Source organism: Nelusetta ayraudi, unplaced genomic scaffold (genome assembly GCF_046127955.1).
Source record: "Nelusetta ayraudi isolate G7.1 ecotype Tasmania unplaced genomic scaffold, CSIRO-AGI_Nayr_v1 ptg000135l, whole genome shotgun sequence".
Lineage (NCBI taxonomy): Eukaryota > Metazoa > Chordata > Actinopteri > Tetraodontiformes > Monacanthidae > Nelusetta > Nelusetta ayraudi.
The window spans coordinates 1,839,511-1,866,415 of NW_027466185.1; the positions used below are offsets into that span (position 1 = coordinate 1,839,511).

At 42.4% G+C, this 26,905-nt stretch overlaps 2 protein-coding genes across 2 annotated transcripts in view; one reads left to right on the forward strand and one right to left on the reverse strand.

Moving 5' to 3' along the window:
• Positions 1–8,275, reverse strand: part of rpap3 (RNA polymerase II associated protein 3) — a 196,419-nt gene extending 188,144 nt beyond the window's left edge. The window contains exon 1 of the mRNA XM_076051759.1: positions 8,265–8,275. The gene's annotated coding sequence lies outside the window, so the exon portion shown is untranslated. The remainder of the gene's footprint in view (positions 1–8,264) is intronic.
• etnk1 (ethanolamine kinase 1) lies at positions 514–13,242 on the forward strand. The gene is made up of 8 exons (XM_076051771.1): positions 514–827; positions 2,218–2,477; positions 2,603–2,743; positions 3,976–4,118; positions 8,162–8,245; positions 8,349–8,509; positions 9,586–9,659; positions 10,078–13,242. Exons 1-8 carry the CDS (start codon positions 681–683, stop codon positions 10,148–10,150), a joined length of 1,083 nt encoding a protein of 360 aa, XP_075907886.1. The 5' UTR covers positions 514–680; the 3' UTR covers positions 10,151–13,242.
• The last annotated feature ends 13,663 nt before the right edge of the window (positions 13,243–26,905 follow it).

Genomic DNA, 26,905 nt, shown 5'->3' on the forward strand with positions numbered 1-26,905 from the left:
TTCCATGTACCAAATAGTTCTAATGTATTTCCCCCTTTTTATATCTGATGTAATTGACGGTTTGCCTGCGCCCTCGTGACGTTTTGACTATAAAATTCGTATAGTCCCGCCTTACTGTGCTCCAATTGGCTAAGAAATCCTCTCGACCGAAAATAGGCAGTTCGAAGATTAGCCACTGTGACGCAGGTCATTCATTCATGGCTACAGTGTACGCTCGAATATATTCACCGAGGAGAACCGACAGTTTTCGTCGCCACTCAGAGAGTAAATATGTTGTGCCAAACGTCTATGTTTCAGCATTGATTCTATTCTGGAGAGATTTTTTTTTTAGTATGATTGCGGACATGTACATTCACTAACGCGTTTGCTGAAATTGCGTCCGCGTGTGCACCGAATCAGTGACAGGTTTTTCCGGTGTACGCCAATACTTAAAACCAACGCTCCTTTCTGAGTCATCCGACATCCAGCATGCACCAGGAGGACTTTCTTCTCTGGTGGGCGGGACCTTCAGAGAGGCGTTGTCGCAGACCGACTACTCAAGGATTATATTCAGGGGTTGATCGCACATTTCCATAGATTGCGCATTTCGTATCTGCGAGCAGCACAAGTCCCGAAGTTTGAAAATAATAATAATAATAAAAAAAATATAAATATATATTCCAAGAAATAAAGACGTAACAATGGCCAACTACATTCACGTACCCGACGAGGCTCCTTCTGTGCCCAAAATAGACGTGACAGTTGACGAGAGCGACTACAGATCGGGTGCGCTGAAGCTGATCAAGGAATTGAGACCGAGCTGGAAGCCGTCCGAAGTTAAAATTAAGGTATTGTTACTCCCGTCTAACTCCGCCGTGAATCCGCTCCGTTTACACTGTGCTTCGCAAGATAAGTGACCCCGTTCGAAATCGCAATCTCATTCTGCCCTTTTCCTTTTACGTTAACATGACTGACGCTAGCTAGCAACGGCGTCTTGACGCAGACACTATCTTGCGCTAATGAATAACATTCGTCATGTTTAAAGGGAGCGTGGGACCCCGAAATCATTCGTTTTGATGACGTCACATATACGGCAACGTTACGAAACGCAAGTCAGTCATCTTTATTTAATTTAATTTAATTTAATTTAATTTAATTTAATTTATTTTAAATATCTATCTTTAAATGAAAGTGGTTCTTGTCTGGGTGCGCTGCGGAAAACATGCCGCGGGCAGGGCAATTATTTCGCTTTAGCTAAAAGAGCATCTGCGTCAGCGCGGGATTGAGTCAAACGGAAGCCGTTTACTATCGCTCCTGACGCAGCCTGCAAACTCAGCCTCGCCCGCGCACATGACGTACTGAGCAGACGTCAAAAAAAGATTTAGGTTTATTGTGCTTTGCTCCCTCGTGACAGGGTGAGTATGGTGAGGACAGTTCGAGAGCTCATGGGCGATTAAAGCAAGAGAAGCAAGAGAGGCCTCGAGGAAATATAAATTATCAATGAATTAATTGATTGATTTTCAGATGGTTATTCTCAAAGTCAAGTAGAGGTTGCTAACTTCTTACAACAGATTAGAATGTACTTCACATTTCTTAAGGGTCAGAACAGAGCATTGCTGTGTATTATTTCTATAGTCACCTATGACATAACTTGGTTTCCCAGCATGCCTCTCACCCCCCACCCGACCCTCCCAAAAAACCAAAACAGTATGTTCTCATCAATATTCGGAAGTGTGTGGCTTTACCTGGTAAACAACTCGTTTGGGAGTTGGTCACATGCTGTGTCACATTTCCTATATTCATCAAAGGGAGTCAAAGTGGGGAGCTCAGCAAATGCCTGTCATTGCATTCTCTGGCGAAAATAAAATTCCTGAAAGTCCCGTCGTTCTCAGTCAATCCTGCATGCAGCGAACAATTAGAGTTGGTATGTTGGCACCCCGCAGCACCTTTCCCCACAAACATGTCCAGCTTCACAGTGGAGACAGTTCAGAACAAACCAAACCTGACAGGTGCTAATTTTTTAATCACCACTTTAATGATGCTTTGTTTCAGAACCTTCAGTTTCCCAGGATTGGGAGTTTTCAGTTTTGTTTTTGTTTTGTTTTTTTCAAGGCTAAATATTTTCAGTGTTGAGGTATGCAGGGTTTGGTAATTGTGCCAAGCCACTTTATTTGCCAGAGTCATTTGTTTCTTTCCCACAGTTCACCTGGTTTCTGTCTGTTTTTGTCGCTGTTGTAGTTTTTCACAGATGGAATCACTAACAAGCTCCTAGGCTGCTATGTGGGCTCCGTCATGGCAGACGTGGTCCTGGTCCGCATTTATGGCAACAAAACCGAGCTGCTGGTCGACAGGGAGAACGAGGTGAAAAGTTTCCGTGTGCTCCAAGCGCACCGCTGTGCGCCTCGTCTTTACTGCACCTTCAATAATGGGCTGTGTTACGAGTTTCTGCAAGGACTGGCTCTGGAGCCCGAAGACATTCGCAGCCAGCCTGTATTCAGGTAAAAGCATGTGAATTATGCAACAGTGAATCTTTGGAATATTTCCTTTTACTGCCTGTCAGCATCCAAACCCTGTTTGACATGAAAGGTATGGTGTCTTCCCCTTTTGTGTCCTTACATTTCAGGCTGATCACGAGACAACTGGCCAAGTACCACGCCATCCATGCCCACAATGGCTGGGTGCCACAGTCGGACCTGTGGCTGAAATTGAGCAAATACTTTGCTCTCATCCCAAAATACTTCAAGGACCCTGAGCAGAATGCCAGGTAAGACTGCACAGAGGGTTTCAGTCTGTGGACCTGCAGTTCGTTCTTCTTTGCTAAATATCACAATGATTCCCATACAGGACACACATTGATGGCTAACAAAGGTTAAGTCAGCATAACAGACCAACAGATTTGCTAATCGTTTCCACAGCTCTAGCTTATATGTTTAGGTCACATTTATCTTACAAGGGTTTTTGTAATGGGCTCCAGACTTAAGCACCTAAAACAGCAAGTGCAAACTCCCCGTGACCTGGGAGACCACGTGAGTGAATTTAATTGCAAACCTGTTCTGCATGCACACGGATGTAAAGTGCAAAGAAACTAGAATCATGTGATGAAATACACACTTGAAAGCCTCCAGCTCTCCCCACAGCCATTTAATAGCAAGCTGCACAATGTCACCTGTGTTGTACCCTTCACACACATTTTTACTATCTTGGTACCCTACGAGACGATGCAAGAGAGTAATCTGGGTGTTTTTCTGGAATGTGACAAGTATTTTTTGTTATTTTGTCATAAAAAAAATCTTGCATGACCTCATTGAACAATTGACAAGAAGTTAAAGTGTTATTTCTTAAGTTGATTAAATGATGTTGGCGGAGCTCACAAACCTTTGGGACCTCAAATGCTGGTGTTGATTGCTTTCCAAACAAAGAAAGAAAAGCTGCAACAAACAACCAAGTAATAATAATACTATATTTTATATTTAAATAATCAAACATATCTGAGGCATTTTAAAAGGGAAACAAACATGTTTTTCAAAGGACAATAACACTCAAAGCCTAATGTGCAGGAGTTGCTGATTAACGCAAAGTCATTCTTGATTGGTTTCATCTAATGTTCAGACATGTGGCTATGAAGAACCACATTGCGTCAGTTATCGCTGTTCAAAACTCCATCTGTTTGCCATTAAATTGACTTAACATTGTGCAAGACCCAACTGGCCCAGATCATGTGGTTTTGATGTTTGGTTTTGTTTTTTAAATTCATTTACGATTGCACAACTATGTCACCAATTACACTTTTGCACCATCATTTGTTATGGTACGAAGGCTATCAAATTAAATGACCTTATTTTCTTTCCATTTCTGCTTCCATTGGTTTCTTGTTTTCGGTTCCTTTTTTCATCTCTTTTTTTTTTTTTTTTTTTTTTTGTCTTGTGCTGCCCTGGTTAATTCTCTTGTCGGGGTGCATTTTTCATGCTTACTGACTCGGCCTGCAACCTCTTGCAGGTTGCACACGGAGGTGCCCAGCACGCTTTGCCTCCGAGAAGAGCTGGTGTGGCTCCAGCAGAGCTTGTCGAAGCTCGGCTCCCCGGTAGTTCTGTGCCACAACGACCTGCTCTGCAAAAACATCATCTATAACCAGGGGGCAGGTGAGTATAAACTGCAAAGGTGTAGTCGTTGACATTACTGTGTGACTGACTTGTGTCGTAGTGTGAACTGCATTGGCTCTCTACACTCAGGTAGGATCGTACTTCCTCAATGCTAGTCATACGCTTCACTAATTTGATAGTGTTTTTTTTTGGGGTTGCAAAAGAATTAGACTGGTCAGTTCAGTCCTGCAAGTTTTCCAAAAATCTATCCTCAAACTAAATAATATAGTACAAGTACCTCATTTGCCTTCCAGTTGTCAATTTTTCCATGAGCTAGGCTCACTGCTGTGAGCGTCGGCGGCATTTTTAGAATGCAAATGGAGGCAATTTGTCAGTCAGATTTTGCGCGGTTGTCTGATCTGTCAATCTAATTCTGCAATCAAAACTTGGAACACAACATCTCATACTAGGTGTCAGTTTTCTTGACGGCATACACGCCTTTGGTGCAGTAGCTTTTATTTTCTTTCCATCAGCCTCAAACTTGCCAGTGAGACTGTACTAGTAAACAATTATCTGAGGGATGCATTTACAGACTAACTGTCTTTGTAGCTGGTGACTGACTGAAAGAACTGGTGAGATAAAGAAAGAGGAGGGATGGGCGGGGAGGAATGGGGATTTTTTTTTTTGTTTATGTATGTTGGTGGGGTTGGGTTGTTTCAAGAGCTGTTAGCCTCCTCGTCGTTTTGCGACGAGGGGCGGGGCCCCTTCTCACAGCTCCTTGTGTCTAGCCTTTCTCCCCCAGGAATGACAGCCGAGGCTGTGGCTGCCCTGCGCCGCCCTGCCCTTTGGAGGCAATGGAGAGAGACAAACCTCAAGCACGGTCGGCTCTGAGGGCCCCGCCCCCTCCGTGTAGTCTGCTCGCTGCTCAGGCTAATCGGGATGAGTTCATAGCAGCAGTAGGAGCCACGTACCCATGTACTTCCCTCCACTAGCCAGCGCACAGATCGACTCTGACAGCAGCTTAGGCTACGTGAACATACTTTTTTCCAATTTTGCTCCTAGCTGTGTTCCTTCACGTTCGTCTTATTTTCGGTAAATTTGATCATTTAAATACCTAATATACCTTAGAGCGTTCAGTCATCCTACTTAGTCATGTCGTCAGCCCACTAAAACATCATGTTACCCCACGTCATGTGCTTCAATTGTCCTTCCAGGCTATTGCGTTCACAAAACTTAGCCCACTTTTTACTCTGTGACAACTCGGAGCACAGCGACAGTCAACACACATTGGTTGCCATAAAAACGGACCGCACTACATGTGAAGTGAAGTAATCCACAGGCCAAAAGAATTTGCTGAAACGTTCAGCGTCCGCTGGCCAGTCTGAGAACGAGAGAATTGTCTTCTGAGGAAATAAATGGTCTCATGGCGATGGGCCACTGTGGGTGGGGAAGTAGAATGAACCGGCCCCATTGTTGGTGTTGACCTTTCTGCGAAAATTTGCTGACATTCACAAGAATTCCTGCCAGCTGACGAATGCTTCTGATAAATCGCTTTTAAGCGTTGCAAGCAAGGGTTGACAAGCGCTGACTTGAGACGCAAAGCATACATGCCTTTTTTGTGCGGAATGGTTAAAATCTTTTTAAAGTCTTGGTTTCTGTCATATGTTGGAACAGAAAAAAAATGTGAGCTAAAATTATTAGTACTTTAATTTTGTTCAGTGATTTCAAGCCAGGATACAGAGGTGTTGTACCCCACTGTCACCCTGAATGAGTGGGTGCTCCAGCAGTCAAGAAACTTGATCCGCACACCAAAGTTATGATTAAGACTTTCGCCACACCTGCGCAAACCTGTAAACAGTTGGTGGATTCCACTAGAAGCTGGTCTCACCTTGCGCTGACTGCAGTCAGCTGGAAAAACGAGCACACCTCGAGTTTAAAACGACGTACTCTCGACGTCTCCCACTCTGCTTCCTGTTTGCGTTGTAACCACTTGTCTGCCAGCTCGACAGCAGAGACGTCGCCACATCCTGTATTAATAAAACCCACGCAGAAGCGGTGGCAGCAAAGTCTCCCAAAGCTGAAAGCACTTTATTTATTTTGCCTTCTTAAAAACAAATCTAATTCCATCATTAAAACAAAGGTATTACTTTCCACCGAGTTGCTTCAGTTACTCAACTCTCTTTACTGAACCCTGAAAATGGGAAAGACTAAAGAAAATAATCCTAACAAAACAAAAGAACGCATTTCACTTTGCCCCAAGGGCAGCAAAACTCACTGCTCAGCAGCCAGCAGGAAACGCCTTCGCGGTTCTGTCATTTGCAGAAGCGCCAGAGGTGTCACGCGATTGGGCTTCGCCGCGGACCAATGAGAAGTGAGCTTTGGAGGGGGAGTGTTGCGAGAAAGAGGAAGTGAGGGTGCATTGCGGGGAATGCTTGGGGGGGTGGGGGGTCGGTTGGACGCGGGAATCCTACAGCAGAGGCTGAGGTATGGACACGGATCGGGGGAGAGCGGACAGCAGACAAAATGTGTCAGTGAGAGCGTGAGCATGTGTGCAAGATGTGTTTGCCCCAACCTTTTCATCTGCTGCACAGGGGGGCTTAGCCACTGCCTGGAGGTGTTGAATTGTGTCCCGCTAGGACCCACACGCCGGCTGGTAACCCACCTCAAAGTGTCTTTCTCTGTAGTCCAGCACCACCTCAAAGACTAATGTTCCGCATGTCAGGGAAAACAAGAAAGCCGTAGCAGCCAAGGCCAAAACAAACAACCAAAAAAAAAACAGATATTTAATCAATAATAATAATAATAGGAGTCAGAGACATTTGACTACACGTACCCTCCCATTTTCCATTGTCCTCTCTTTTTTTTCCTTTTTTTTCTTTTGCCAACGTCTCTGGACGCACGGGCTTGCATGTAAGAGTTTGTACTTTGAGACTGACTGCTTCTCGACCTGAACGCTTTTCCTCTCATCGAATGTCTCTGCGCTGCGTCTTTCCAGTGGCTCGCCGAAAAGCAGGCGGGCGGCAACACATTCCTTGACATTCCTTTCTCAGCCTGGCCGTGAAAAAAGCGAGCAAAATGAACTGTAGAGCGTTCAGCAGCTGAATGGCTTTCGCAGGACTCTTACAGAGAGGAAAAAAGAAGTAGCTTTTTAATGGGCCTCTCTTGAAGATTAAGTGCCTCTAAAAGCTTTAACTCCAATTGGCTCGCAGCGGCAACCGCAAAGGTCAGAGAGAGGAAGGATCAAGCGGCGTGTTGCCACACTTGCTTTGGTGGCTCACTGTGCTTCTCTTTTCGACCACTTAAACACCTCTTTGCGGCTCTCTATCTTTCTTCTGTTTTTTTTTTTTCTTCTTCTCTGGACACCCCCTCCCCGCCTCCTCTCCCCCGCCATCCCCTGAGAACTTATCTCGTTCTTGGCTCTTCTCCCGCACTCCCTCTGTGCCTCTAAAGCAGAGCCAGATGTCTGTTTTTTCATATTCGTTTCGTGTGTCGCGATAGGATTTGCATGGTTTCACTCTTCGCTGATATTGGCCAGATGCAAACGTCGCGGCCATTCGGAACGATCCCGGCGATCGGTGTTCTGAAACTTGATTGGATGTTGGCAGCTCCGCCCGCAGGAATGTCAGCAGGATTTTTTTATTTGTGCGCGAAACAGTTTTTGGCTGGTTCTGTTGCTCTGAAGGTATGCTGCCTTTTACATAAATCCTTCTTGCTATAGTTACCTAACAATTTTACTCTAAATACACGCCGGCTTCCATAGCTCTTAACAGCATGACCGTATACCTCCCAACCAGCATTATATTGCATGTGTATGGAGTTTTTGCCAACGCGGGAAAAAAAAAATCGTCCTTCTGTCTTTGCCAGTTGTCTTTGCCCAAGTCTCTCTCTCTTTTGGTCTTGCTTTTCTCAAAATACAAGCTCTTACTCCTCGCCCCACCCTCTGGCTAATAAGCCAGGCAGTCAGGGGGAGGAAAAAAAAAAAAAAAGCATTAGCATGAAATGAAAAGCCTTGGCTTTCCGAGTAATCAGCAAGGGCAGTCAGCAACATCATTTTGGCCTCGCTGCCTGTGTCTGTGTCTAAAAAATACTGCTTCTCTTTGCAGGAAATGTAAAGTTCATTGACTACGAGTATGCTGGCTACAATTATCAAGCCTTCGACATTGGGAACCATTTCAATGAGTTTGCTGGTAAGCACAACATCTGCCTGCATCTGTTTGAATATGCAAAAGCCATAGCTGTTCTGTGAAGTTTTTGAGTTTGCGTGTCTGTGTGTGTGTGCGCACGTCCAAGGTCTGAACGAGGTGGATTACAGCCATTATCCAGATCGAGCCTTTCAGCTCCTGTGGCTCCGCTCGTACCTCGAGGCCTACAAGGAGTACAAAGGCCACGGCAGTGAGGTGACCGACAGAGAGGTGGAGATCATTTATGTCCAAGTCAACAAATTTGCCTTGGTAAGGACTGGTGCCTGCAGTATGAATCATAAGGATGCAGAATTCCTATTCATAAGGTTGGCAAAGTGGTGATGGAAAGTTGATATTTTAACATAAATGCAATGCAATGTCTTGTTCCAGAAAGACCTGAGCGTTTTGGATACTGAAAAAATGCAAAAATAAAATGTTTTTTTTGTTTCTTGTTTTTTTTAAATGTATCATCCCATTACAGATAATCACCGAGCACTTTGGATATAACTTGAACCCACACCATACACACACCCTATAACTTGAATGAACAGCCCGTTTTGGTGCATATTGAGCAAGTCCAATCTTCGATTAGTAACATGCACAAAACAAAGATAACCTTTACTTTTATTTCATTCTATTTTTTAACTTTGACTCATGACTTTGTCTTGTGACTAAAAGATTGTGTTACCATGAGATTGAGACACTGGTGCATCCTTGATGAATTAAGCTAAAAAAAACATGGCTTGAGTAACTTCGCCTGTCCTCTGCTGCAACATTTTAGATTTGATCTGATCAAGTATATGACTTGGATTCTAATCCCCAGAAATTCTTGCATGCGAGGCCAAAAACGAAGAAGTGAAATGGAAAAACTCCAGGGTGCTGCGAGCTGGGTTTGTTTTCCATGTCCGCTGCCAGGTGTTGGTTGCGCAAACATGGATTATAATGGGATGTGGGCTCAACACACTTTGGAGAGATGAGGGTTTTAAATACGTACATACAACCTGCCCTACTTGAGAAGATGTTTACGGTTGTGCTTGTTGATGAAGCCACCCGTGTGGGAGGCACCTTGGTAATAATAGCTGGAAAACCCTTGTGGGCCTTGCTGCTGTCCCTTGGGCCACAGCCCGCTGTGTTTACCGTCAAGAAGAAAGGAGGGCAGAGGGGAGGATGGGCAGTCACGGAGCAATTGTCTTTCTGTGTCAGCTATTTTGCCTTGTTGCCATAGGGCTTCTGCCGGCTTTTGTGTATGCTTGTGTGAGCGGTGTTTTGTAATTAGAAGCGACATTTACTGTGACACGGCGATCACATGCTAATCTTTCACGCCACTCTCTCTCTTTCCTGGCCAGGCTTCGCATTTCTTCTGGGGCCTCTGGTCCCTGATTCAGGCCAGGTTATCCGCCATCGATTTTGACTTCTTGGGGTGAGTACGTCATGGGGCTGTCTGATTTAGCCCCGAACAGCATATGTGTTATCTCGGCGTATCTATATCCTTCTGGTCACGTCAGTGTGTCTCTCACACGCAGCACTTCTACTGTGTCCCACAGTGGTGGGAAAGAAGTTTTTGAACTCCCCCTTGATTTTTGTGATTAAATTGCATTCAGAATTGTTATGCAGCCTCCCAAGTGCAATTTCTTCAATTACAGTCACCCACATGAACCCACGTCTGCACTATTCCACACTATTCTGTGAAGGTCAAAACTGGATGTTTAATTGAGAGGTATTCCTGCATTTAAGGGTGCAGGAATACCTTTTCCCCACTCCTGCTTATGATAGTTTAGTGAGGTACAAACCTTTAATTCTAACTTTGCCAACGCATCTGCCTGTTTTTCTGCTCTCAGATACGCTGTCCTGCGCTTCAACCAGTACTTCAAGATGAAATCCGAGGTGGCTACGCTGAACTTACCCGAATAAAAACCACCAGCGTTGCCCTGTTCTTCTCTTCCCCTCGCTCTCCCTCCCTTCCAACCTGCTCCGCGCCTCACAACGGCTACCGAGCGCCCTCCTGGGGTGAAAGTAGGGAAGAGCCAGACTTGAGTCTGTCCCGTTCAGTGCCTGTAGGGTTCCCCCCCTCTACTCGTCTTTTTTCTCGGTAGATTGAATAGACCTGCAGACTAAAACCGGTGTCTGTTGTCTTGCCTTCAAGTAAGAGGTGGACTGAGTGGTTTGCAATCTTGGATCGGTTGAGCGTGAGTAATATCAAGCCCACCTTTTCTGAGTGGAATGAGGTCATTTCAGCTACTCTCAAACCAGTTTCACTGTTTTCAAGCTATTGGCACGTTTTATTGATGAGCAGCTCCATGCAAGCCTAAAAATTGAAGGTGGAATGTCACCCTCACAACCAGTGCATAGCAACCACCTACATGGCTGAGAGGCGGCTCCAAAAAACACGAATCATCGGCCTTCCGTTGAGCCACATTCTCTGAATAATGTGCTCAACTTGCCATCCAAGCTCCTTCACCAAATTTGTAATGACGACATAGCAATACAAAGCCCTCTTTATTCAAGAGGACAACGGAAAGAGAAGAAATGCCAACGTGGAAAGGCCATTTAGGTCCGCTGATTACATGTGATAGGATCAGAAGACGAACACGCACATGCGCGCGTTTGCACGAATATTCCCGTGGCCTGTCTTGTGAATCTTATTTTCAGGCTTTATCCCCTCCCCCCCCCAAACATTCTTATCAGGGGTTGGTTGCCACAATAGCCATGTAGTTATTGTTGCCGTGTACTTGGGTAAGGACTTGGACTTATGTTTTAGTTGTCCAGACTAATGGTAGAAACACGTTTTCGAAGAGATTCTTGTGTTTACGTCAAGCTTGTCCCTCAACACAGTTATTTGAGTGACTTAGAATTTGTTTCTCAAAGCTGAAGGAAAGTTCACTTTGTGCTTTTTGTCATGTTTGCTTGTTATTCATGTTGTCGGACAAATCTTAACCAGCAACAAATTTGAGTTTCACTGTAGGTTGCAAACATTCCACATCTGTAACAGTAGACAAGAAATCTGCTTCTGATTTGACAAGTTGGCAAACTTTTTTTTGTCACTGTGATTTGCTGTACAAACTGAGACCAAACCATTGCATTGTCTGTTCAACTTCATGGAAAGTTTGGGAAACATGTTTAATATTTTTAAATACAGTTGTTCACTCCTGAAGGACTGACCATTTTATACCAGTTTTCATTTCCTTAATGTGACATGTCCTAGTATAGTACTGCTGCTCATTGCCATTGTCGTTTTGAGCTTTCAACATTCAAAAGTAAAAAAAAAACAAATAAAAAAAACAACAACTGGAAATTTGTGAAAAGGAAAGGAGTTGGCGACCAGATTAAATTTGAAAAACATTTTAAAATTGCCTGCCAACTATTGTGAAACAGTGGCACCATCTTCTGGGGGGAAAAGCAATGGCCCTCGAAGAACTGAACCAGTTCATCTCTTTGTAACCGTAACGAGCCTACACCAAAGTGCTTATGCCTGTGTTCTTGCTTGTACATAGGGCACACTGTATCATATTCCATGTAGCACTAAGGATTGTAACATTTATATAGCTTTTTATACATATTTAAAGAGCAGTGCAAAAGCTGTTTGAGAGGCAAGGCAAGGCAGCTTTTATTTATATAGCCCATTTCATACACAAGGCAACTTATGTGCTTTACATGATTAAAAGTTCAACATTTTAAAAGCATTTAAAAAACAAATAACAGTCTTTAAAGGCAAAGTGCAGACAAAAAAAAGACAGCTTATAATGATGCATAAATGGGGCAGACATGAATGAGAATAGAAATAAAAAGATGATTATAAAATATGATTAGATGACTAAAATCACAAGCAAAAGATAAGATATCAGTCTTTAACCTGGATTCGAAAACATCACACTTGTGGCTGACTTCACTACTGTTGGCAGCTTATTTCATTTGTGTGCAGCATGACAGCTAAATGCTGCTTCACCATGTTTAGTTTGAACTCTGGGCTCCACTATCTGACCTGAGTCTACAGATCTCAGAGTCCTATCTGAAGAGCATTACAGTAGTCTAGTCTGTGTGAATGTTTGCTGGCAGTAGATGGCTTGCAGGGGGAAATGTAGCAGACGAGGAAGTAACGGCTCTAGAGTTTAGGCCACCTGAGCATGGTGGAAAATGTGGTCGAACAGGTTCTTTGTTTGCTCCAAAAGAATGTTCTTATAGGTGGGTCTTTTGTGGTGGTGTTACAAGATTGGAAACTCTGCACTAAAAGCTGTTTAATACGATTTTTCATTTTATTTTATTTTTTTAAAGACTAACAGGTCGGAACTAAACTGTGCCGGAAAAGTGGACATAGAATTGTTTGTATGCAAATGAGCCTGTAAAAATATGTATCGTCGGTTTAGGCACGTGAACAATAGGCCTTTGTCGCCTCTGTCTTAAGTCTCTGTCTAAGGCGTTATTGCACTCATTTAGGTGCATTGGAAGGGAACGATTAGGTAATTTGAGACAGGATAATCCATACAATGTGCGTCAACTGATCTCTCCATAGTAGTCCTTAGTGGTGAACCGTTTCCCATTAGTCAAGTTGCCATATTGGAGAAACATTTAAGGGTCTTTCAAATTTGTTAGTTTATTTTGTGGTTGATTAGTTCAGTCGGATCATATTTACCCATATACAAGGTTTAAAATGTTCTTGTCACATGATTATAACAAAAGACTAATGCTGCGTTTTTTCTGCATCCGTTTTCCATTCCACAAAATGGTACATCACCAAATCGATCATCTCATTTCTGGTGTTAACATTAACAAATGTGGGTATTTCTTGTCTTATACTGTATAATGGCTTGTCCCCAAATTGCATTGAGTGTAATGTGAATATGTACAGAAAACACATGTAATATTGCATGTTCTTAAAATGTGAATGACTGTACATAGGGGAGGGTACATGCAAATTCAACTATACTAGCCTGGGGTAATAGATGAGATAGTCATAAATAAATCAAAATTTCAGTGCTGTAAACAAAAATAAAGTATATTTACCTTTATCTGTGTGTCTTTCTGATTTATTTCCAGAATGTTTTTCATTGTCATATTCCTTTATCATAAGAAACATTTATGCGCTCACACAAACTTCTGTAACATTATAAAAAGGTTTTAACATTTCTTTTTCATAAACAAAATGAAAAGTTAAGCAGTGAATAACGTATCATACGAACAGATACTATATGGATTTAATTACTGGGTGACTGATTGGACCATTTCTTGAATTTGTCCGTCGACCGCAGTCTCTCGGAGTCTGAACGCTTGCTCAGCTGCGCAGTGCGCACGCTGGACGTGACACAAACGTGTCGAAGGCTGTGTAAAAATGCAAATGTATGATTTTGTCCACTCTTAAATGTTTGAAGACAATTATTTTGTGACTCTGGTGCGACAATCCTGTATCTCCCGCTTGCAACGATGTCTGGACGCGTCGTTGCACTTTTTATGCATGTTAATTTTGTAGTGTGACAGAGTGTTTTCACAAAGCGTCATCAAAACGGAAAGTCGCCATCTTGGAGATACTAGTACTGCAACTAAACTGTGTATGTAGCAACACAACCAGATTATTGTCGCACAAGTGATAAATTATTGCCTTGTTTTTGGCTGCAATAACTGGTCAGACCGAGAAAAAACATCTGAAATACTTTAGACTACCAAAAGTCATCATAAATTAGGGAGAGGAGTGCAAAAAACTGTACACAAAATCTATGATGTTAATGACACAAATATGACTCTTAACAATTTTAACATAACATATCAGTGAAGATGCTTCCTTTTGTTCATCACATAAAAAAACACTTACTGATGCTTTTCCGTCCATTTTTAACTTTTTTTATCAAGCCCTTGATAAGCTTCGGCTGGTTTATTACACACATGCCATCGATTAGCTGAGACAGTGTCTCCCTCACCCAGCCTATGTGGTTATAGGGATCCAAACTTTTACAAACAGAAGGTCTTCAGCGGTGTATGGGCTTGGAGAAAAGACGAGGTATCCACTATATCTGGATATGATATTGAAAGTAGAACAAATATTTGGGTATTTATTATCACCCCTGATTTAAATAATCTGTTTGAAACTAATCACTCACCTCTAATTCAAAAGCTAATTGAAAATTACTGAACAAAATGGGCCTGCCTCTCAACTTCTCTTCTTGGGAGAATCAACACTATAAAACTGAATATTCTTCCACAATTGAGCTATTTATTTCAAAATCTCCCATGCTATGTGACCCCTGCCCTTTTTGAATCTCTGAATTCTCATATATCTTGCACCCAAGAGTCAAGTTCTCTTTGCTTACCAAGCTAAAGGATCTTGGAGGCCTGTCCAATCTACAATTATATTATTGGTCAGCACAACTTAAAACAATGTCAATTGGATTATAAACACGAAAGATTCCCTATGGTTGGGTTTGAATATCTATTTCGTTATCCCAGAAAGCTTAACTCCCTTCCCTTTATCAATCCTATACAGTACATCAGTTAAATCATCTCAAGAATAACATAACTGTTTATAACACACTACTGGTTTGGCGAGATGTGAGGAAATACCTAAATATTGCCCATGTCATCTCTCTCCATTCTCTCCTGGCCCTGAATCCAGATTTACCAGCATAGATTAGGAGTATTAGTTTGATGGAATGGACCTCCAAGAGCCTATCAAATTTTACACACCTGTTGGTCTCTGATTTGGTTAAGTCATTTGAGCAAATTATATGCATCTGTCTGCCTGTCTCTCTTGAGGACAGGCAGAATCCGTATTAGACTGTCAGAGCTGAAAAACACTAAAATTCAGACAAACTCTTCTAAAGGACTGATTTCTAAGATTTGTACTTCACTACTTTATTCTGACTCTTCAGGCTATGACTCTCTGAAGTTGTTGTGGGAGCATGACCTGGAGGTGACATTTACTCCTGTGGACTGGGACAAGATCTTCAGTGGAATTTTTCTTAAATGTACCTCAATTTCTATACACAAACAGAACTTCAATTTTTTTTCCAGAAAACTTATTACGCTCCCTTTCGCCTCCAGAGGATGTTCCCTGACACTTTCAACCTTTGCTATAAATGTAATACACATAAAGGTGCATTTATCCATTTGTTTTGGTGATGTGACCGCATCCACACTTTCTGGAAGGGTGTTCACTCTGTAATCCAGAAAACAGTTTTTACTGACACCTTCTTTTTATCTACTTAACCATGCTCCAGACAATTTCTTGGACACTGACGCTAAATCTCTGGTGATAATTATTTTATTTCTGGCTAAAAAATGTATCTTGGTGCGTTGGTCAACTCCCCGGGTCCCTAGAGTTCGACCCGTGGATATCCCAAATTTCCCTTCTTATTCCTCTTGAGAATCTCACTCCTGACCTTAACTATAGGTTGGACAGGTTCAGGAGGATCTGGGAACCTTTACAGTCCCTTTTGCAGAGACTGACCTATCGTCTATCCCTGGAGGATTGGAACTGTCTGCCCTTTCATTTATTTCATGTATGTGCTTTTTACTTACCTGTCTCCTGTCATCTTTTTATTTACTTATTCATTTTATGTCCACAAATTGCACAGCGTTTACTGTTGTTTTGGTGTGGAACTTTTATTTATTTATTTATTTATTTATTTATTTATTTTTTTTACCTTTTACTATCTGTTTTGTTTTGTTCTGTTCTAATGTGTGTCCTCATAAAACTGAAAAACAATACAGTGTATATAAATTGTTTTTTCTGTAGTTTTGACATTTTAAATCCCACCAAAAATTGTTTACCTTTGAGTATCGCCAATATGGCGCCGCTCATCCGGGTAACTTGCAAAAATGTGACATCGGTGAAAACACTGTTCGTTGTTTTGTTTTTAAATTAAATTTACAACAAGAGTTACTCGAAGTTCGTTTTCGCCGTCATCTAAGGCGAGTTAGCGCCTTTGCCACACCCATTGAACTCGCAATGCTCGACTGCGCTTCCTCTGCTCATTGAGCTAGCTGAAGGCTATGGAGAAAATTAAGCTTTTCATTATCTTTTTCATAGAGGTGAGTGAGTTAGCACATTTCATGCCTTTATCCCTTACTTTTGCTCAACGGCTACAGTGTTACGCTAGGAAGACGGAGGAAATGTTTATCTAAAAACGAAAAGTCCGTAACTAAGCAGTTCGGAATGTCCCAAAGATAATACAATGTACGAAACAACACACTGTGTCGTGTCGTGTTGTGGGTCGACTGCGTGGAATGAGACGATAGTGGGTGTTTGAAGTTTGTTGTTTTGTTTATTTTGTTTTATAAATAGCTTTTGCCTCATTTGTTGTTTTGTTTAAACTTTATTTGTAATCGAACCCCCTCCCCTCCGCCCCCATAGTCAATTACATTTGGAAGCCCTTTAACGTTCAAACGTTCAAGTTGAATGTCAGCTGTCACCGACTTTTTTTTACTTGTGTAAACACTTCGGCTTCTGTGTCTGCTTTTCTTTAAAGTGTAAAAACCGAAATGTCAGTGAAATTAGTATTAATCACTCGGCAAGTTAAATGTATTCAGTCTCAGAACGTTGTAGTGTCATACTACTGAGGGCCAGAGGATGGCAGCAGATTCCACCTGAAATTAATAAACCTGGCAGAAGGCTCAGTACATGCGACGAAAATAATCCTATCTGACATTTATTATTCCTGATATTAATGCTTATTAACATAGATTTCAAATTTTAAAATAAAGATTACTCATTAATCTGCCACACATTCTTCCTCTCTGTCAAAGCAAATAAGAACCTTCTGAATTTACTGAAGAAATTCCCATTGAAATAAGCTTAGGCCGCTTGCCACGTTCAAGCCCAGGGACAGCTCTGTAGTGTTGGCGATCATGTTTGGTTCAGCAGTGTAGATGTGAAAAATAACGGGATGTCAGACAAATTGGTATTTGTTAGGGCAATTAGGCAGTGACAGCAGTCTAAGCTTGGTTAGAATAATGCATTATTTCATTAAAAGTGCTGTAAAAACACAGTAGAAGAATTAAGAGACATGCTTTAATGGCAACAGCCCTATTTTTCCATCTCAGGGGTTAAATTAGAAACTACACCCCAAAACCAAACAAGGATTTCCTTCCCCGTCTCCAGTAAGAAACAAATCAAGCCTGCCTTTCATCTCCCTAATGTGAGCTCCGTCTTATACAGTTGAACAATTACAACAGTGCATTATCCAACTCGCTGACTGTAATTCAATTAACTTCCTCCCCCTGGCTTCATCCACCCGGATAATACACACATTAATTAACAACAGAATCCAATATCAGCTGTTCTGTGCCTCCACTTATTTTCATTTCCCATTAAAAGGTCATAGCAGGCACTTTCCACTAAAGACAATTGATGTAAGTGTGTAGAAGAGGATTATTGTGTATCTCCAGAGCTCAGAATGCGCTTGACAGAAAGAAAGGCTGCTATTCCCAGTTCGATGCGGGAGACCTTGAAAAAGCACAACTAAATACTAACTGTTACAAGCGCACATCTGTGCCTTTAGTTCCTGCTCAGTTGAATTCCTATAACAGATTTTTCTGCCTTTAAGGCCAGCTTCCTGCTGTCAGTTTTCCGTGGACATTTTTTTTCTTTGAACATTCTGTGTTTGTATAAGCGCTGTGTGCAGACCTTGACTTTTTAATAGATTTAGGATGCTTCCACACTCGGATCATGCACGGACTCAGTATATTTGACCGCAGCTTTTATCTTTTTGTCTTTGTCAGAAAAATTAACTAAGACGAGTCTGTAAAGTTTCTGTGACCTTATACTTTGCGGCTTATTTGACTATTTGATAGGGCCGCATCCTTTTATGAAAGTTGCTAATGTCTTGTTTTTTTGGCTTGGGGTTCGCTATGAATTGGAGTCACAAGTGTGTTGAAAAATTGATTGGATAAACTGTGTATACAGTGTCCTTTTTTCTGCGACTCCCTAGAGCCAGGCTTGCAATCCAGATTTGTGGTTAATGGTCATCAGTCAAATCTGCTCATGCAGTGAAAACAATGTTTTTAGTGTTTGTCCCACATCACATGCTGCACATACTGTACATGTCATCTTGATTCTATGTAGATCGTGGCAGCCTGGTTTAATGCACTAAGTTCAAACTGAACATTTAGAAGTGACAGAGCACATGGTAGACAGACTGTGATACTAACAAGATAGATGAATGTAGATATAGACAGATGTAGCAAGGGTATTTCCTTGCATGACAGCTATACATTGATTACTAGAGAAATATTTATAGTAGGCATTAACATTTTTCCTGAAAATGCACAACAATAAGAAGTCTTAAATAGTATGTCAAGTTGAATTGTGACTTTTGTGTTCTGTGCCACCTAATGAATATTTGGTTTTTGAAGAATCTCTACTTTATCTCGATGTTTTAGTAAAATAGTTCCTCGTGCTCTGGCTGCAAGTGGTGTGGTAAAATATTTGTAAGGGATTCAGTGTTGAGCTTGTTTTTGCGTGGAACATCTGAGAGCTTGAAAAAGTGCCACTGATGCGCGACTAAATCGCCAAACTATTTTTTGAAGTTTGTTATTATGCAACATTTTGATATGTTTATCCAAATGACACCCTGTTAATGTCATTTGATTTGAGCAGAACATTATTCATTGCTTGCCCTCCAGTTTATTTCCTACTGTTGACTGCGCTGTTGTAACATGAATGTTTGATTAACAACCTACACAATTGGGTTTACAAAATTGTGCAAACCCATTTCAAACTCTAAATATTGTTATAATAATTGTTGCCGCTCTACAGATCACACTTATGATAGTTCAGTTACACGTTCTCTGTTTGCAAAGTTGTTTAGCTGAAAGTGTTCAGTCAAAGTGTTGTTATTGAAATTAGATAAAGAGCTGGGCGGGGGCAAAGGGTAAGATTGCTGGCTTATTTTCAGTAAACCCCCCCCCAAAAAATACACAACACAACAACGCTCTTCTGCAATGTAATGAATGAATAACTAGTTCATGTTCTAAAATGAATACCTTGTCTACGTAGTGGCTTCCACCTGTGACTGCTCATTGGACGTCCAAGCTAGGAGCCTCATGTCGACGATGACGGCCACACAGCTCGATCCCCTGTCAGGTACACGTCAACACACTCACCTTGGCCATTCAGTGAGGTTCAAAAGCGAAGTGCAAAACGGGTTGCAAGATGTGCGTGGGCTCGGTGGGGTTAGGGCGGTCTCGTTTATCCTCATTCAACGTGCCAACTTAATTAGCGGAGGAGAAGGAAACAGTAATTAGCCGCCAGTCTCACCTCGTTAATCACAAAGGGCCCCCTCGCTTTATTTATATCTGATTAATGGCTCTCTTAAGTGTGGCAAGATATTTATGCTTCTGTTAATTGTACTCAGCTTGCCTCTGCAGCGGCTGCACCCCCGACCGGCACATAACGATGCACGTGCGGACGAGCCCCTGCTGCGCCCACCTTGTCTCGTTATGGCCAACCGCTTGCTGTTTTGCTCGGTCGGTCGAAAGCTGCAAGATGTGAGCCACTTGTATCATACCAGCTCTGTGTCTTTGTCACATGCTGTCAGTTGGACCACCATTCACCGCTGCAGAATTAAGGAATTGCGTTTGGCTTTTTTCTCCCTTGTATTTCTGGGAGCAAGAGTGGCCAAAGTGATGCAGTGACATTGTGTTCTGGCCAGCAGGTAAGGTGACTTCATACATCCAAAGTTAAGATCTGAAGCTGAAGAAACCTAGAAAGAGTCATTCAACCTGAACTCCAGCTGTCCATCATTTCTATGACTAAGAACCAGACCCATGCACAACCACTAAACACTGAAAGATGTCAGTGGTTTCAAATAGTGAGACAGAGATATACAAAATTGATTAGTGTGTTTATAATAATGGAATATTGGATTAGCCATGCAAAGTGCATTTGTTTAGGCATCTCTTTGTTCAGAAGAAGTCCATTTAATGTGGCTTTTTTATTCTCGTTACTCTTTTCTTATCTTAAAGAGCCTGAAGAAAACAAAAGGCAACACTTCATATTAAGGAGAAATGTTTGTCACCTCTTGTTTGAAGGAAAAAAAAGTCACATGGGTAAATTGGACATTATCTCTGTCTCTGGACTAAATCGCTGCGGTACTGGCAGGATTGAGAGGTTTTTTTGAGGATGCTGGAAAACGTCTTCCCAAGAGTGAGAAGTTGTGAGAAATTACCTGCCAGTTTTCTACATTTTGGCTTTGCCTTGTTTTTTTTTATTTTTATTTTTTTCTGAGAAAACAGTGACTTGGAAGGAGGCATGATCAGAAGTTCCAGAAACTTTTTATTCCCCAGCTTTGAAACTGCTGCAGGAACCAAACGGCTCAGTTTTTAATTATGGTAGTTGGAAATGTTGCTGCAGAGGTTTGGGGAAATTGATTTTGGCAAACCGCAGAAAACAACCAGCAAGGCAGGAAAACAAACAGTCGGGATGATGTGTTGTAAATTCTGTGCTTTATGCTAAAAGCACATTTTACTTTTTGTTTTAAACTTACTGAGTTGCATGACTTAACATGTCAAGTCCTGACTTCTACACAGGCACTTGGTTTTCAAAGGTTTGGTTGTTGTTCACAGAGATTTGAGTTATGTTTCAAGTTCAGCACCTTGCTGGGAGAACACATTGACTTAGAATTAACGTCCCACTGGCTGAAGTAACACCAGGGTTGCCGTCAGTATTTAGCGGTTGTGCATGGGTCTGGTTCTTAGTCATAGAAATGGTGGGCAGCTGGAGTTCAGGTTGAATGACTCTTTCTAGGTTTCTTTAGCGTCAGATCTTAACTTTGAATGCATGAAGTCACCTTATCTGCTGGCCAGAACACAATGTCACTGCACCACTTTGGCCACTCTTGCTCCCAAAAATACAAGGTAATGAGGGTGACCGGGGTGTGTGTGTGGGGGAGTCGACTGTGTATGCATGTACTGTATGTATTTTGCACGTGATAATAATCCAGGCATCGTGCTAAATGTCTTGAAAAACAAACGATAGGTCTCCCTCGCCACTGTAATCCCACGTCCACAGAGAGATAAACGCGAACAATAAACTAGGCACATCTGCTAATAGACGGGCCTTATGTTTGAGCTTATTGTCCCCCCCACCCCCCTCCCCCCTCCCCTTCCCTGCTCCTCCACATTCCGCCACAGCTTTGGCGAAGCTCAGCCACGCTCGCCGCGACGGGGAAGGGAGTGCGTAGCGGGGAAGAGGATCAAAGAGCTAAACAAGGGGCTAAAGATACTGAAGCAGATTAGCGGCACTCCCCACAATGCCGACAGCTGCTCATAACCACGCTGGGGCCTAAAGGTAGCTGCCGTCTGCCGCCTGTAATACAATGGTGGAAGGGGCGGGATGGGGGAATCAGCGTTGCGCGCTGAAAAAAAACAAAAAAACACGTGTTATCATCACAAAGGGGATTGTCGGCTTCAAACGCCTCGCGTCCCTCGCTGCCATCCCTCCCCGGATCAAACAGGCGGTTGGCTGGCACTTATCACAGAGCTCTTCCTCCAGTCTAGTCACATCCTCTCCTCTCCCTCACTCCCTCGCTCTCCTCTCTCTCCTCCCCGTGTTGTGTTCGCCCCCTCGTTTTGTTTTTTTTTTTCATTCTCTCCTTTTCCCCCTCTTCTCTCTCCCGCAGCGGGGCCCCCTAATCTTGCCGCCATCCTCAAAGACGTCGTCGCCCCCTGACACCGCCGACAGACAAATAATCAAAGACAATCGCTTTTGTCTGGAGTTTGTCTCTCGCGCGTTCTTCCTCTCTGCCCCCCCCCCACCCCTTCCTTTTCAAAAATTATCAACAACACAGGATCTCATTGTGCGGCTCTTAATATATATCTCAAAGCGATACATTGTTTTGCCCGAATTCTTTGACAACCTCAAAGCCGCGCTCGGCATCACGGAGAGAGAAGTGTCTGAAAAAGATAGGGGGGAGCTTTGTTCCTCATTGTGACGGAGGAACCCTCCGACTCCAACTAAACAGGCTGCCGCTGAATGCATTTGCAGATATGAATGTGCCATATTATGAGGCAACAATTACAAGAATTAGATGAGAATTGTGCCCAGTGACAAAAAAAAAAGGCGATTCACAACAATTACGTTTCCGCACACAAGCGGCCATCTTTTGTACTTTTGCTCGTGTTTGTTTGTTTTTTTTGTTTGTTTGTTTGTTTTTTCGCTTGATTTGAGTTGTAATTCAGGACACAGTGCACAAACATCATGAAGAAAGTGAAAGATGAGAACAGTTATCTTCTCTAAGTCATCTTATGTTTCATCTGCCTTCAAGATGGAAGAGACCATCAGTAGACACACAATTCAACACTAACTCAATCCTGGGACAAATCTGCTAATTTGCTAATCTGCTAATTGCACTTTTCATTTCATCGTCATGTGTTTATTGTTCTTTTAAATTCACATGTACGCATACAAAAAAAAAAAAAAAAAAAGGTGCCCCGCAGCGGGGCTTCTGTCACTGACGTACAGGCGAGCGGTTATAAGCAAACAGCAGTTTAAAAACCTTATTCCCATGAGCACCCATGTTGCGTACACACACACACATAAACAAATACGTATGAGTCGGTTAACAAACAGTGTACATACAAGTATTTACATTAATATCTCTTTCCCCCAGAGAAATCTCTTGGCTTTAGAGTGATTATTACATATATCCATTTGGAGCTAAAGGGGCTATAGTTTAGTGAGGAAAATATCTAATAACCCAAAACCAATGTAGAGCAAATATTTGCATGTGTGTGTATGGGGGTGTGCGTCTTGCAATTTAAAGTTTAATCTACTTTTCTGTGTATTTTTGCTCACTTTTATCTACTTATAGTCCGAGACTTGGATCATTTCTGCATCCTTGTCATAGAGGGTTTGGGAGGGATTAACAAAAAAAGCCTCAAACCTTTTTTTGGTTATGGGATATATGACATATGTTGCAATACACAATGATACTGCAGATGATTTTGTTGTTTTTCTAAAACTGCGCTTGATATTATGCACTAAGCCGTAGAAATGTTTCCTAACTTCTATTACTCAAAATCTTCCAAAATTGAGTTTGGCGAAATCTTTTATCATCTTTACCATCTTTTGTTTTCATCACTTGATGCTCCATTTTGAAGTTTTATCTTTCACCCGTGCAACGCGAGAGGCGACGTCTTCATCGGTGGTGTGTGATGGGTTCGTGCCCCTTGTGCCTGCAATTCCCCGTGTGTCCAGTAGATGCCAGCGGTGAACCATTCAAAACGCGGAAACGCGATAACTCAGGGGTTACACTGCGCGCTCGCTGCTCGGGAATTGGAGACGGTACAGATGGCTGGCCTAAACGCAACACTTATCCAGACATTTCACTGTTCGCAGAATGATATCAAAGTCAACTCAAAATGGAGGCTGTGCCATCAACTTGAAACAAATTCTAACACTTCCAACAAAATTGTATTGTGAGCAAAGTCGCAGCGGATTTGGTCAGCGTTCAGCACAGATGTCCCCCCTGTGTGTGTTTGCGTTAAATAAAAAAGAGAGGGAGAGAGAGCGAGCACACACACACACACACACACACACACACACAAACTAGTGCTCACATCCTCTTAAAATTCAGCTGTGGATTTCCGGGGATAAATGCTCACAATTATAATGTTTTAATCCAGATTGGATTCAGACACATTTATTTATTTCAAAGCGTGAGAGTTTAAATCGTGCATCAAAGGGGGGAAAGGGGAGAGAGGAGGAGGTGGGGGTGGGGGGGTGGGGTGGGGACAGAGTTGCCAAATCATAAAACAAATGCCCCAAATTATGCAAAATGCGGAAGAATGACTGAAATGGCGTTGAAGAGTTGGTTCAGCGGCGGAGACGCCTTTCCAATATTTAGATTCAATATTTAGATTCCGCTGAATATTTAAATAACGCTTATACACATATTGAGGTCTACTCCACTCGACGGTGATTGTTTTCCCTCGCCGTTCCTGGGCTCACTGACACTCGCTTCAGACGTGTCAAATGCTCAGTGGCCCCTGCAAATGTCCCATCCATGCGTTTCACATGGAGCAATATTCTTTCACTTACAACACCGAGAGCTGCAAGAGACCACGAAACTCATCTTTGCAAATGTAATTTTGCAGTTTTTTCCCTCTCCTTCCAGTGTGCATCAGTTACCAAGGATACATCCACTTTTGTACCACCGTACGGCCTCAATGCTCCCCTTTTTCTGTCAATTTCTCTGCCATGTTATTTTTATTTCAGGACAATTATTTCTTTATTTTATTTCTTTATTTATTTTACGTCGTTCCATTAGTTTTGCCCGCGTCTCATCAAGAGTACAGACTCTGGGATTAAATAGCTGTGAAAATGCGCGTGGTACCTCCTGCTCTCTCTGATCCAATCTGAAAAGAGAAAAGGGGTAAAAAAAACAAAACATGTTTACAGCTAGTTTCAGAAGAAATAATAAAAAAAAAAAAATAGTTTTTTTTCCTGAATGTGTGTTTTTGTGCGTAAGGTCATCTGTGTCAGTGTGTGCGACCGCTGTTTGGTCTCCAACAATAGATTATCTGTGCCCCGTTTCTGGAGGGTGGGGCCCCGGAGACCTGGCTCACCCCTCGTGATTGGCTGGCTCCTCCGCTGTGAAAAGTTTACTTTGGAGGCTCCTCTATGCTGGCTTTTTTTTTTTTTTTTTTTTTTTTTTTTTTTTGCTCCCAATTAAATGTGGAATGCAGCGCTCTCGAAGGCCATTTGAAGTGTGTTGTGTGTTTCCCTGTGTGCGCCCACGTGTGTGTGTGTGTGTTTGTTTGTCTGTCTCTCTACTCTACCCTCCTCTTTCATTTCCACACACTGAGGTCTTTTAGCAGCGACGAGGCAGCCTCCCGTGCAGGTACGATAAGACCTGCGCCCTGCTCGCTTATTTCCCTCTCCTCCATTGGTTTGATTCCATCTGCGTTTTCCATTCTGACTCCAGGGAGGAAACTTGGAGGCACCTTTTTCTTCTCTCGCGGTGTCACAAATCTCCCTCTCCACTCAACATTTTCCTCGTCAACCAAAGACTTTTGGCTCCTTGGGTTTTTTTTTTATTTGGGCCTTTTGTCTGGACGTGACTCTGTTTTGCAGGAGAAGATGCATCCCCTTTTGCTTTTGTTCCTCTTTTTGGACAGCGGGCCCTTCTCGTGGCGCTGCTGTCCAAAGAGAAAAAAGAGAAGAAAAAAAACTGATCTGTGTCATGATCGCTCCTACGTGGAGCTCCTCCGCGTAACTCTGCGAACGCCGGGCAAGGGGGGCAAATCACAAATATTAGCACCCGGACTCAAATGCGTGAGCGGGAGGTGAAAAATAAAGGAAATTCTGAACTTAATGAACATGCATTAGTGACACAGAAGTGCTTTCATCAGACTCCTTTTCAAACGCGGTTGCGCGTTCCCCCCCCTCACCCAACTCCCCCACACCACCTCAGATGCGGCATCACAGCACCAGCGAATCTGACAGAGTGGAGAGAAAGTCTTTATTTAGACTCAAATGGGTCTCATCTGAAATAATGAATATGTCCTTGAGAAAAACAAAGAGCCCCACAAAACGAGCTACTCTTCTACAGAGGCAACGGAGATGGCAGATAATTGTTTTCAAGTCTGGCACTGCTCTGTAAATGAGTTTGTTCTGTTGTGCGGGCGGCTAACTGTGTCTTTCCTTTCTTTCATTTTTCTCTCATTTTGCACACACAAACACACGCGCGCACTTTTTGATTTGGCTCCTCTTTGTTTTCGTGCTATCTGGCCTCCATATTTACCCTCTCCTTGGCTCTCTCTCTTTTTTCTTTCTCTTAATCTTTTTCTCCCTTGCCGCATTCTTCGCCGCGGCTGCTTTTTTACATCTGTGCTTTACTTGTTTCTTCTTGTCTTTGTTAAGATTTTCACACAAGGTGCTCACAACACTAGGGCGCCGCATTATTCGCAGCAAATAGTTTACCTTGACTTGCGCAGCCTCATCCAGCTGTGCTCCTCCGTAACTTTCCAAAGACACCCTCAACGATCAGAGGCGTTAACAAAACGCTGTTAAGTTCGGACTGTGGGACGAGTTTTCATCTCGGTAAACTAACTTTGGAAGTTTTTTGTTATGGCTGAGCAAAAGGGGCGGCTGTGCCAGTAAAATAATGATTTCTTACAAATTTACAAAATGGCTGCCTGAACAGAATCGGGACCTTGTGCGGCTGCATGAATAAATCTCAAAAGGACATCAGAAAGCTTTAAGAAATCCGATGTTCAGTGAATATGGTTCTGTTCTCTTAAACTTTGTTTAGAATTTCCTCAAAAGGCTAATGGCTCTCTGTCCCAAGGGAAGATAGAACCCCTTTATTTTTGGGGGAATTTTTATTTTTTGAATCACTGAAATCAAAAGGTTAGTCCTCTGGCATTGTTGCACAAGGATCACAGAAGCAGTGCTACTTTTGTGACCCTGTAAGTCGGCACATAGAAATAATGACTTAATTCTTTTGAATTTCAGATGCGACAGCAAGGGAGTTGCAGATTAATTTTAGTTCAAGATGAAAATATAACAAATGAATGCTTGTATGTTTTTTTTCCTTCAAGAGAAAATTATTTTTTTTCTTCCTGCTGTAGGGTGTTCTTCCTATCAACATTTTGAATTTGCCATGCATGTCTCAGTCTGTTGTGTGATTTTGAAAAAACGTTTTTACGTACACACTTAACACTTAAAAAAAATTACAA